This window comes from Chiloscyllium plagiosum, chromosome 1 (assembly GCF_004010195.1).
Source record: "Chiloscyllium plagiosum isolate BGI_BamShark_2017 chromosome 1, ASM401019v2, whole genome shotgun sequence".
In the NCBI taxonomy this organism is placed as follows: Eukaryota; Metazoa; Chordata; class Chondrichthyes; order Orectolobiformes; family Hemiscylliidae; genus Chiloscyllium; species Chiloscyllium plagiosum.
Window position 1 is genome coordinate 4,701,347 of NC_057710.1, and position 13,513 is coordinate 4,714,859.

Here is a 13,513-nt window from a genome sequence, read left to right on the forward strand (position 1 = left end):
GTATCAATCCCAAACTAATCCCACTGCCCCACTCTCTCCCCATAGCCCCGTATCAATCCCAAACTAATCCCACTGCCCCACTGTCTCCCCATAGCCCTGTATCAATCTCAAACTAATCCCATTGCCCCACTCTCTTCCCCTTTTGTATAACTGTATCGTTTAGGCTATCACATAACAGTTCTCTTCTTGCAAATTACATTATTTTACGTTTTCTGCACTTAATTCAGCACTGCACATGACTGCCAATTTTCACCAGTATGTTTATGCATTCCTCAGCCAGTTATAATCATCCTTATGGTTTCTAACATTTCTTCAGCTTGAGTCATTTATTAACCCAAGATCTCCCAAGTTGCAATTAGCTTTCTCAGTTTGTATTCTCCGGAAGTTTCCCACAGATCATGAGGAGTGCGGTTGCTGGAGATCAGAGTTGAAGAGTGAGGCACTGGAAAAGCATAGTCGGTCATCTTGATGAAAGGCTTATGCTTGAAACATCAACTCTCCTGCTCCTCGGATGCTGCCTGACCTGCTGTGTCTTTCCAGCACCACACGCTTTAACTCCACAAGTTTCCACATTGATGTTTGGCTCACTGGCCAATAATTACAGCATTTCATACCCCCTTCCTTGGTGTGGCCTGGGATTTACCTCATGCAATCCCAGAATCTTATGTCATACTCATCTCCAAGTTGGACTGGAAGACTGTAACTGCAGCCTTCCCTATTTCCCCTGTTCCTTTCACCAACAATCCAGGGTATCTCCACTGGCTCTGGAAACTTTTTCTTCCACCCCCACCACCCCCAACATAGGAAATTGTATACTGAGACAATCCCCTCTTTGAAGAGCTCCCTTCACCGATTTACCATTTTGTTTGGGCAATCTTTGAATCCTCTCCAACTCACCCAAATGAGCCCTCCTCCTGCTGAGGATTTTCACTTCTAATTAGATTCCCTATAGTGTGGAAACAGGCCCTTCAAGTCCACACTGACCCTCCAAAGGGTAACCCACCCCCACCCAGACCCTTTAGCTCTGACCAACGCACCTAGAGGCAATTTAGCCTGGCCAATTCACCCTAACCTACACATCTTTGCGATTGTGGGAAGAAACCAGAGCACTCGGAGGAAGCCCACACAGACACGGGGCGAATGTGCAAACTCCACACAGACAGTTGCCCAAGGCTGGGATTGAACCTGGGACCCTGGTGCTGTGAAGCAGCAGTGCTAACCACTGAGCCACCGTGATTTGTTCTTGTCTACGTTCAACCCAAAGACACTGTGGTTACTTTTGCCAACACTCTCCCAATGTAACGAACTCTACTTGCTCCACTATATTCTCTGCAATCTTGCACAAAGCTGCCATAGCTTTCTAAGTTGTACTCATCAGGACAGAGTGCAAGAATGCCAAATCTCAAATTTATACTGCTGGAGAAAAGGGTGCTGGTTAGTTGGCATTTCTGATTGGTCAAGGAGAACTATAAACTTCCCAAGTACCCTGGTAAAACAAACATAAGTTTTGTGTGCCTTCCAATATGTATCACTTGCAGCATGCAAAAAATGTTACAAGCTTGGTTAATCACCTTAATTAATTGACCACAAATGGCTACAGAGGAATATAGAGAACTTTCTTGCCCTTTCGGTGGGAGTGAAAACATTCTGTTCAGGAAGGATCTTGTACACATTTCAGGAATGCCTCTCTCTCTCTCTGTCCTTTACACTGTTACTATCCCAGTCACTCAGCAGAAGAACTTGCAATTTTATGGGAATTTGTTCGCTGACCTTTAGCTGACAACTTGCAAATTCACAGCCACTCTCCTATTCCTCAACGCTGAGGTAATCCGCAAGTGCACCACTTGTTTCCAGTGCTGTAACAGCACACAGATCGACGGGGAGGCAATGGCCTAGTTGTATTATTGCTGCTTTGTTAATTCAGAGACCCAGGTAACATTCTGGGAGTGCAGGTTCAAATCCTGCCACGGCCGATGGGGGAATTTGAGTTCAATAAAAATCTGGAATTAAGAATTCCGATCAGATTCATCTTGCAGGGATTCCTCATGCCCCAGGAATCCAAGCCTTCCTACCTACATTTCGCCAGGCACAAGTTAACCAATCTTAGCTTTGTCCTTCTATATTCACTCACATGGCAACAGCAGTAATGTAAGCATCGCTTCCTTGGATGGTTCGACTTCAACTTTATCCGTAGCTTACAAAAATCATCCTGTAAGACCCAAACCCGTTTTGTTTGTCATTAGTCCCAACATTGTCCATGACTACCCCAGAAGATGTTCTCTGTGTCTCTCAGCGATGACCTCCACACCTGACGCCAGGGAGGTCAATCACGCGGTGGATGATTCGCCTCCTTCGAGGTGGAGAGAGAGAGAGTTGGTGGGGAGGGTCCTGGACAGAAAGTTGATCTGATGAATTAGTAAGACACAGGATGTAGGACCAGAAGTAGGCCATTCAGCCCATCAAGTCTGCTGTGCCATTCTATGAAATCATGGCTGATTTGATCATCATTAACTCCAATTTCCTGCCTTTCCCCTATAACCCTCGATTCCCTTACTGATTAAAAATCTGTCTACCTCAGTCTTGAATAAGATCTCCCTGGTCAGGGTTCTAGCTGCCATCTAAAACGTTCACCTCCACACTCGAAGAACAGGGAAATTGTACCCTAAGAGAACACAAGTTGGTGGCCACTAAACACTTGTATGTTCCAGACCACTGCAAGTCCACCTTTTATTGTATCCCTGTGCAGTCATTCCCCTCAAAGTGCCATGGATTTGTTCTTGGATTGAGCTCGTCAGAGGCTCTGCCGCATTCGGTTTTGAAAAAACTGGATTGTCTGTGCCACACTCCCACGGCCTGCCCCCTCATCTGAGCAGAACAGAGTTCAACAGTGTGGTAGCAAACTTCAGATTTCAAACACACAACTCAAACACTTACACATATTCATGCATGAAATATATGCCAGTTGCAGTTTTTCTAATCTGTACCATTTCCCCCTAGCCTCTGCATTTTCACAAAGATCATGTACTGGAACTGCTCCTGCTCACTGTCAGCTTTACAGTTACAGTTCAAGTGGAAAAGACATCAAAGACTGTGTGGTCACGTGACATGAGCTGTTCAGGACAGCTGGTGTCTAATGTCAAATTCTACCCCCTCACACTGGAATATTCCACATAGCTCTCTCGCACACGCACACACACTCACACTTACACACACACTCACACATACAGACAGACAGACACGCACACACACATACACACACATTCACACATACACACTCACATACAGTTAGACACACACACATACAAATCAACCTATGTCCAGATACAGATTTGTAGAGACCATAAGACATCAGAACAGAATTACATTATTCAGTCTAGTCCACAAATCAAACATGGCTGATATGTTTCTCAACCCCATTCTCCTGCCTTCTCCCCATAACCATTAACCCCCCCCCCATACTAATCAAGACCCTACCCTTCTCTGTCTTAAATGCACTCAATGACTTGGCCTCCCCAGCCCTCTGTGACAATGAGTTCCACAGATTCCCCACCCTCTGGCTGAAGACATTCCTCCCCATCTCAGTTCTAAAGGGTCATCCCCTCACTCTGAGGCTGTGCCCTCGGGTCGTAGTCTCTCCTACTCGTGGAAACATCTCCTCCACATCCACTCTATCCAGGCCGCTCAGTATTCTGTCTGTTTCAATCAGATCCCTCCCCCTTATCCTTCTAAACCCCATTGGGTACAGACCCAGAGACCCCAACCACTCCTGATATGACAAGCCCTTCACCCCCCGGATCACTATGTGAACCTCCTCTGGACTCCCTCCGGTGCAGCACATCGTTCCTTAGATACAGGGCTCAAATCTGCTCACAATATTCCAAATGCAGTCTGACCTGAGCCTTGTACAATTGGACAGGCAGGAGGCTGGAAGAAAACAGCAAGCCAGGCAGCATCAGGAGGGGGAGAAGTCAACGTTTCGGGTGTAACCCTTCCTCAGGACTGGGGTAGGGGTAAGGGGATCTGCAGATAAAGGGGGTGGGGGGCAGGGTAGTGAAGTGGGGATAGGTGAAGACATGTTGAGGGTACAACCTGGTTGGTCAATGGGAGGCACGTCTGAGGGAGGCAGAGAACCTCTTCAAAGCAGGCATCCTTGTCCAGCCCTGCTCCTGTAACTAGAATCTTCCTCCATCAGCTGGCAGTCACGTGTGTTCGGACAGCACTGACGCTTCAATAGGGCAATTAGCACATTACTATTTTCTTTTAGATTAGATTTCCTAGAGTGTGGAAACAGGCCCTTTGGCTCAACCAGTCCACACCGACCCTCCAAAGAGTAACTCAACCAGACCCATTCCCCTACCCTAACTAATGCACCTAGCACTGTGCACAATTAGTGGGCGGCACGGTTGCCCAGTGGTTAGCACTGCTGCCTCACAGCGCCTGAGACCTGGGTTCATTTCCCGCCTCAGGCGACTGACTGTGTGGAGTTTGCACGTTCTCCCCGTGTCTGCGTGGGTTTCCTCCAGGTGCTCCGGTTTCCTCCCACAGTCCAAAGATGTGCAGGTCAGGTGAATTGGCCATGCTAAATTGCCCATAGTGTTAGGTAAAGGGGTAAATATAGGAATGGGTGGGTTGCGCTTCGGCGGGTCGGTGTGGACTTGTTGGGCCGAAGGGCCTGTTTCCACACTGTAATGTAATCTAATCTAATTTAATTTAGTATGGCCAATTCACCTGACCTGCACATCTTTGGACTGTGGGAGGAAACCGGAGCACCCGGAAGAAACCCACGCAGACACAGGGAGAATGTGCAAACTCCACACAGACAGTCACCCGAGGTAGGAATCGAACCTGGGACCCTGGCGCTGTGAGGCAGCATTGCTAACCACTGAGCCACCGTGCTGACCTCATTACAGGGGAAACAATGGTCTGAGAGATAGCAGAAAGAGAGGTGGGTTTCTGCAGCAGAGTTTGGACAGATAGGAGAGCGATTAAAGAGCAGATTGCTCCCAGTGCCACATGCATATAAGCACAGAAACGGGGAAGTGAGGCAGATGGAGCACAGAGCCAGCAAGATGGTGCAGAAGGGAAGGCTTTAGATTGGAGAGGCTTGGGACTGCTTCTGGAGAGGTGGAACCTCAACAAATGTGATAGCTTGGGGGTGGCACTGCTGCAGTGGCACTGTCATTGGATTCATTCCAGGGACCCATTGGCTCTGGGGTCATGGGTTCAAATCCCACCTGTGGTAGCTGATGGAATTTAAATTCAATTTATAAATCAGGACTATAAAGGGAGCCTCGATAATGGTGACCATGAAACCATCACCAATTGTTGTAAAAATTCATCTGGATCATGAATGCTCTTTCAGAAAGGAAATCTGCTCCTCCTACCTGATGGATATCTGACTCCAGACCTACCGGTCTCCGTCACTCAGCTCAAGGACAATGAGGGATGGGCAACAAATGGTGGCCTTGTCATGAAACAACAAGGATCCATTAGCAGGGGGCTTTGCAACCACAAAAAGGTTGGCAGGGGAATCTCCTGAACCTGAGAGTCAATTCAGTACAGAGAGAAAGAAAGTTGGAAATGGAAAGCAGAGAATTGGTAAAACAGCGTTGAGGCAGAGGGAACAAAGCCAAGGAAATAGCCAACAGGGGAACTTGACTGTGGAAAATGGGATACGGAAGGAGTCCGGGGGACAGTGGGGGTGAGCTGACACCACACACTGATTGGATGTTGAAATTATAACCATTGCTTTGAGTTGGCTGCAAGTAGGGTGGGAGAAGGCAGGTCCACACTCTTGGCTGCAGGATTTTTCAGATAAAGAAGGATACAAGAAAGGAGAGGGGTGGCAATATTGATTGAAGAAACACTCAGAGGTGTGAGGGAGATGATACAGACCATCAAAGTGGCCTTCTGGATTACACTGAAGAACAAAACAATGGGGCAGTCACTCTTCTGGAAGTGTATTATAGAGCCACAAACAGTCATAGGAAGGTCAGATATGTAGGTAAATGTCTGATAAAACAACAGGAATATTGAAGAGGAATTTCTTCCTGATATTAGGGTTGGGGTGGAATCAGTGTGAAAAACAGTGGGTGGGGCTACAAAATTCTCAAAATGCAATCAGGAGAACTTTCTCATCCAGAAGTAACAAGTCCAACGATAGAGGGGATAGTTCTAGACTTTGTGTTTGGGAATGAAATGGGGCGGCTAAAAGGGGAATCAATTGGAGAATACTTTAGCGGAATTGATTAAAATTCAGATCGATTCTGAACAGTTATGGACCGAACAAAGGCAGATGACGAATCAAAGCTGTTGATTGGGAAATGTCAATTTGACTGGGCTGAGCTGAGACCTGGCTGAGCTAAAATGGACGATGAACTCGAAGGGAAATCAATGCCCAATCAGTGAGAGGGGATGAAGGGAGAGGTAAGGTCCAGAGCAAGTATGCTCCCTTAAAGAAAAAGAGCTGAGCAAATAAATCCAGAGCCCTTTGGACGTCAAGGGATTGAAAGGCAGGGCTCAAGATATTGAGAGCTCAAAACAGCGGAAAGCCTAGAGATGGATAGCAAGGATAATGGTAAACCAAAAAGAGGACATGAAAATATATTCTCAAATAGAGTTGCACAAAACCTAAGGATTATTTTCTAAACATGCTTTTTGTCCATGAAAGAAACAGACCTTATCAGACTGCTGTCTTTATCGTGAAAGTTGAGGGTGCTATCAACAGTGCTACCAAGCAGCACCAGCTCAGCAATAACCTGCTCAGTGACACCCAGTGTGGGTCCCACCAGGGCCACTCAGCTCCTGACCTCATTACAGCCTTGGTTCAAACATGGACAAAAGAGCTGAACTCCAGAGGGGAGGGGAGAGGGACAGCCCTTGACATGAAGGCTGCATTTGACTGAGTGCGGCGTCAAGGAGCCCTGGCAAAACTGGAGTCAATGGGTATCAGGGGGCAAACTCTCCACTGGTTGGAGTCAGACCTGGCACATTGGAAGATGGTTGTGGTTGTTGGAGGTCAGTCATCTCAGCTCCAGGACATCTCTGCAGGAGTTCCTCAGGGTAGCGTCCTAGACCCAACCATCTTTAGCTCCTTCATCAATGACCTTCCCTCCATCATAAGGTCAGAAGGGGGGATGTTCACCGATGATTGCACGAGGTTCAGCACCATTCCCACCTCCTCAGACACTGAAGCAATCCGTGTTCAAATGCAACAAGATTTGGAAAATCCCAGGTTTGGGCAGATTGGTGCTAAATGACATTCATTCTATACAAATACCAAGCAATGACCATCTCCAATAAGAGATGGATGGTTATTTGCCTGCAAGAACTGAAGGCCTGCCTTTCTTCTGTAAAAGCCTATGATTCAAAGAAAGGTATGACAGAAGTGGAAGTTAATTAGATGTTAGATTTAATTGTCTCGTGTACTGAAGTACAGGAGTACAGTGAAAAGTGTAAATGTTGACACACACAGCGCAATCTTAGGAACCAAGGTACAAAAAAAAGCTCAGATACAAGATAGTAAAAGAAACAAGGGTTAAAACTTTCAGCATTACTTCACAGAGTAGGAGAAAAATATAGAAATAGATAATAGCTTACATTAAAATCTTTTGCAGTTTAAACCAGGAAAATAAAGGAATAAGTTAAAAGTTCAACAGCCTTTAATGAGCCCTCTGCCTATCCCGCTCTGCTGTCTGTCCTTGATGCTGCAACTGCAGATCCTGTCACCGCTAGTGAGACTGCTACCTCTCTAATCTCCCCCAGGATCCACTCACACACTGAGCCAAGACATCACCATGAACCACAGAGAGACTGGCCGACATATTACCGAGAGACCAGGCCGGAAGCCACCAGAAATCCCCAAATGACCAGGCCGAGACTCACCGAGGGACCAGGCCAAGACCCACTGAGAGACCAGGCTGGGACCCACCAAGGGACCAGGCCAAAACCCACCGAGAGACCAGGCCGAGACCCACTGAGGGACCAGGCCGGGACTCACAGAGGGACCAAGCCAAAACCCACCAAGGGACCAGGCCGAGACCCACCGAGGGACCAGGCCGAGACCCACTGAGAGGCCAGGCCGAGACCCACAGAGGGACCAGGCCAAGACCCACTGAGAGACCAGGCCGAGACCCACAGAGGGACCAGGCCAAGACACACTGAGGGACCAGGCTGGGACCCACTGAGAGACCAAGCCAAAACCCACCAGGGGACCAGGCCGAGACCGACCGAGGGACCAGGCCGAGACCCACTGAGAAACCAGGCCGAGACCCACTGAGGGACCAGGCCGAGACCCACTGAGAGACCAGGCCGAAACCACTGAGGGACCAGGCCGAGACCCACTGAGAGACCAGGCCGAGACCCACTGAGGGACCAGGCCGAGACCCACTGAGAGACCAGGCCGAGACCCACTGAGGGACCAGGCCAAGACCCACTGAGGGACCAGGCTGGGACCCACCGAGGGACCAGGCCAAAACCCACCGAGGGACCAGGCCAAGACCCACCGAGGGACCAGGCCGGGACTCACCGAGGGACCAGGCCAAAACCCACCGAGAGACCAGGCCGAGACCCACTAAGGGACTAGGCCAAGACTCACCAAGGAACCAGGCCAAAACCTACTGAGGGACCAGGCCGAGACCCACTGAGGGACCAGGCCGAGACCCACTGAGGGATCAGGCCGAGACCGACCGAGGGACCAGGCCGAGACCCACTGAGGGACCAGGCCAAGACCCACCGAGGGACCAGGCTGGGACTCACCAAGGGACCAGCCCGAGACCCAGCGAGGGACCAGGCCGAGACTCACCGAGGGACCAGGCTGGGACCCACTGAGGGACCAGGCTGGGACTCACTGAGGGACCAGGCCAAGACCCACCGAGGGACCTGGCCGAGACTCACTGAGGGACCAGGCCGAGACCCACCGAGGGACCAAGCCGAGACCCACTAAGGGACCAGGCCAAGACTCACCGAGGGACCAGGCTGAGACCCACTGAGGGGCCAGGCCAATACTCACCAAGGAACCAGGCCAAGACTCACCGAGGGACCAGCCTTGGACTCACCGAGGGACCAGGCCAAAACCCACCGAGGGACCAGGCCAAAACCCATCGAGGGACCAGGCCGAGACCCACTGAGAGATCAGGCTGTGACCCACCGATAGACCAGGCTGAGACCCACTGAGGGACCAGGCCAAGACCCACCGAGGGACCAGGCCGAGACCCACTGAGGGACCAGGCCAAGACCCACCGAGGGGACCAGGCCAAGAGCCACCGAGGGACCAGGCCAAGACCCACCGAGGGACCAGGCCAAGACTCACCGAGGGACCAGGCCAAGACTCACCGAGGGACCAGGCCGAGACCCACTGAGGGACCAGGCCAAGACTCATCGAGGGACCAGGCCAAGACTCACCGAGGGACCAGAGCTGAAACTTTATTGCTGGAACAGCACAGCAGGTCAGGCAGCATCTAGGGAACAGAAGATTCGACGAGGGACCAGGCCAAGACTCACCGAGGGACCAGGCCAAGACTCACCGAGAGACCAGGCCAAGAGCCACCGAGGGACCAGGCCAAGACTCACCGAGGGACCAGGCCAAGACTCACCGAGGGACCAGGCCGAGACCCATTGAGGGACCAGGCCGAGACCCACTGAGGGACCAGGCAAAGATCCACCGAGGGACCAGGCTTGCACTCACCATGTGACCAAGCCAAGGCCCACCGAGGGACTAGGCTGAGACCCACCGAGGGACCAGGCCAAGACCCATCGAGGGACCAGGCCGAGACCCACTGAGGGACCAGGACAAGACCCACCAAGGGACCAGGCCGAGACCCACCGAGGGACCAGACCAAGATCCACCAAGTGACCAGGATAAGACCACTGAGGGACCAGGACAAGACCCACCGAGGGACCAGGCCAAGACCCACCGAGGGACCAGGCCAAGATCCACCGAGTGACCAGGCCGAGACCAACTGAGGGACCAGAACAAGACTCACCGAGGGACCAGGCCTAGACCCACCGATGGGCCCGGCCAAGACCCACTGAGGGACTAGGGCTAGACTCACCGAGGGACCAGGCCAAGATCCACTGAGGGACCAGGCCAAGATCCACTGAGGGACCAGGCTGGGACCCACCGAGGGACCAGGCTGTGACCCACCGAGGGACCAGGCTGGGACCCACCGAGGGACCTGGCTGGGACCCACCGAGGGACCAGGCTGGGACCCACCGAGGGACCAGGCTGTGATCCACCGAGGGACCAGGCTGTGACCCACCGAGGGACCTGGCTGTGACCCACCGAGGGACCTGGCTGGGACCCACCGAGGGACCAGGCTGGGACCCACCGAGGGACCAGGACAAGACCCACCAAGGGACCAGGCTGAGACCCACCGAGTGACCAGGCCGACACCCACCAGGACCAGTCGAAAGGCCAGGACTGGAAGGGCCAGGCCAGGACCCACAGGGGGACCAGGCTGACAGCCACGAACAGACCAGGCTGGGACCCACCATGAGCCACCAAGACACTGACCAGGACCCACCAGGAGCCACCAAGAGTCCAGGCCGCCAGTACCTGCTGAGAGACCAGGCCGGGACCCACCAGGATCAGCTGAGAGACCAGGCCGGGACTCACCAGGAGCTGCTGAGAGACCAGGCCGGGACTCACCAGGAGCTGCTGAGAGACCAGGCCGGGACCCATCAGGAGCTGCTGAGAGACCAGGCTGGGACCCACCAGGAACTGCTGAGAGACCAGGCCGGGACCCACCAGGAGCTGCTGAGAGACCAGTCCGGGACTCACTTTGCCACCGTCTTGACCAGCGTGATCTTGATGATGGAAAGGTGGAGGGTTGAGAAGTTAACATGGGCTCAGAAATAACTCGCCTTGTGGGGGGTTGTTGGTATATGGCTAAGTGAGCTGCTCAGCAGAGAGCTGCAGTTCAGGTTAGGCCTGGTGGTGTGAACGGAAGGCTTACATTCCGTCTTCCTCATACTTAGGAGGAAGAGATTTCTGCTCCGGTACTGGGCGTCATGAAGCAGTTAGATCTCTCAGAATGAGGTCAAGAGAGCAGCTGTTGAGGCTGTGCTGGATGTGGTCAGTGTATGTGAGGAACCTGACGCTCACCTGTTCCCATGTTATGTCACGTGTGATAAAGATAGAGACCACATCTGCAGTACTGGAAGCAGCCTTGGCCCCCATATTTAAGAAAATATATTATATCATTGGACACCATTCACAGAAGGATGATCCCCGGTATGGAGGGACTGTCTTATGAGCCAAGACCAAACAGATTAGGACTCAACTCCCTGGGTGTTTTGATGAATGAGAGGTGATCTCATTGAGGCAGACAGAATTCTTAAGAGGCTTGACAGGGTCAATGCTGAGAGGATGGTTCCCCTCATGGGAGAGTGTAGGACCAGAGGGCACAGTCTCAGAATAAAGGGGCACCAATTTAAGACTGAGGTGAGGAGGAATTTCTTCTCTCGGAGGGTTGTGAGTCTTAAGAACTCCTTGCCACAGAGAGAGCTGTGGTCCAATTGAATGGCAAAACAGGCTTGAAGGGCCGAATGGCCTCTTCCTATGTTTTCTAGTCTTTGTGGACACTGCAGCGGCGGGAAGAGAAGTGAGCACACAGGCTTCGCCCTGAGTACGTGTGCGGATAGTGTGGAGCCAGGACAGCGCAAGGTAGATGGGGAGAAACAGTATCTGGCCAGTCAAAGGAACCTAAATGAGTAGGCACAGACAGAAAACGATTTGCTAGAGCAGAGAATGCAATTTGCAACAAAGAAAGTCCCACACAGAGTCTGGGATGCCGTGTGGTGGAGACGGGATCAATCAAAGAGGGCTTCAGGGGAAGAGAGAGCCACAGAGAGAGCTGTGGTCCAATTGAATGGCAAAACAGGCTTGAAGGGCCGAATGGCCTCTTCCTATGTTTTCTAGTCTTTGTGGACACTGCAGGGGCGGGAAGAGAAGTGAGCACACAGGCTTCGCCCTGAGTACGTGTGCAGATAGTGTGGAGCCAGGACAGCGCAAGGTAGATGGGGAGAAACAGTATCTGGCCAGTCAAAGGATCCCACAATGAGTAGGCACAGACAGAAAGCGATTTGCTAGAGTAGAAAATGCAATTGCTGAAAATGTGTTGCTGGAAAAGCGTAGCAGGTCAGGCAGCATCCAGGGATCAGGAGATTCTCCTGTTCCCTGGATGCTGCCTGACCTGCTGCGCTTTTCCAGCAACACATTTTCAGCTCTGATCTCCAGCATCTGCAGACCTCACTTTCTCCTCCTAGAAAATGCAATTTGCAACAAAGAAAATCCCACACAGAGTCTGGGATGCAGTGTGGTGGAGACAGGATCAATCAAAGAGGGCTTCAGGGGAAGAGAGAGAAAGGGTAGGGTTAAGGGGCAGCGGAGGAATATTGGTATAAAACTATAATGATACTTTCAAGAGCCTTCTGCGCTGTAACAGTGCTGTGATTCTGAGCTGTTCCTCCCTATTCACCAGTGAACCAAAGGGCAGGGAGGTCAACCAGACCTTACAGTGCAGACAGGGTGCGGAGGTGGGGAGGGGGATGTTCATTAAACACTCTCACACACCCCCAGATTGTCAATACGGCTCTTTCATAAGGACTGCTTCAGTCAGGGTCCTGACTCCAGAGTATAGACAGGGAGAGAATTAGATGGAGAGCGAGAGAAGGGGGCGGGGGAGGCTTCTGTACATGGAGAGCCAGTCCTACAGATAGAGATATCTTCATACCGCAGAGATAGCAAAGAATAGAGAGAGAGAGAGAGAGAGAGATTTCTCTGGGGAGACGGACATATGGATTGGCACCAGACAAAGCAACTGAGAGATGGAGAGAATTGGAGATAGTGTTACTTAGAGGCAGAATTTAGATCCGATTGAGAGAGGCAAAAACTGTGTTTCTCCCCTTTCAGAAGTTAGCCATCTTCAGCTGAAAGGAGCTGAGAGCCTGTGGTGGTTAATTTGAACCAGCATTCCCCCCCACTGTAAGCGGAGCCGGTTTATATTTAACAGCAGCAGTTGCTGCTGGAGCTGTGAGATTGGGGGAGGAGAGGGAGGGGAGAGAGCAGGACATTGTGGTGGGTGGGTGCGGGAGTGCTGCCTTACCTTGGAAGGTGACGGTGCAGTAAGCATCGCTGATATCATTCTCGATAATCTGCAGGTTCTCCGCCCGGAGTACAAACACACGCAGCATCTTTCCTGAGCTGACCACTCTGGGACTGAGCTGCTCTCTCACTGTGTGTGTGTGTGTCTCCTTCTCTCTCTCTCTGTACAGCCAGCCCCCTTTGGCAGGTCAGTGCCTGCCTCCCCCCTCCTCCTCCTGGGGAGGCTACGCCAATGCAGTCAGAGTCCAGCCCCTGTGTGTTTGTGTGTGTGTGTGTGAGTGAGAGAGAGACTGGACTCTGATTGATCAAGTCATCCTGCGGCTCTCTGTCTGAGTCCTGCTGCACTCGCCTCTCCGGTCAATGACAGGCACCCCCCCCCCCCGCCACTCGCCAGCTCAGCAGCTCCCC

General features: G+C 51.7%; 1 protein-coding gene across 1 annotated transcript in view; it reads right to left on the reverse strand.

Annotated features, from left to right (window-relative positions):
* Window positions 1-13,252, reverse strand: part of LOC122553546 (dysferlin-like) — a 47,214-nt gene extending 33,962 nt beyond the window's left edge. The window contains exon 1 of the mRNA XM_043697945.1: window positions 13,107-13,252. Coding sequence (XP_043553880.1) covers window positions 13,107-13,194 — 88 coding nt within the window. The 5' untranslated portion in view covers window positions 13,195-13,252. The remainder of the gene's footprint in view (window positions 1-13,106) is intronic.
* Window positions 13,253-13,513: the final 261 nt, after the last annotated feature.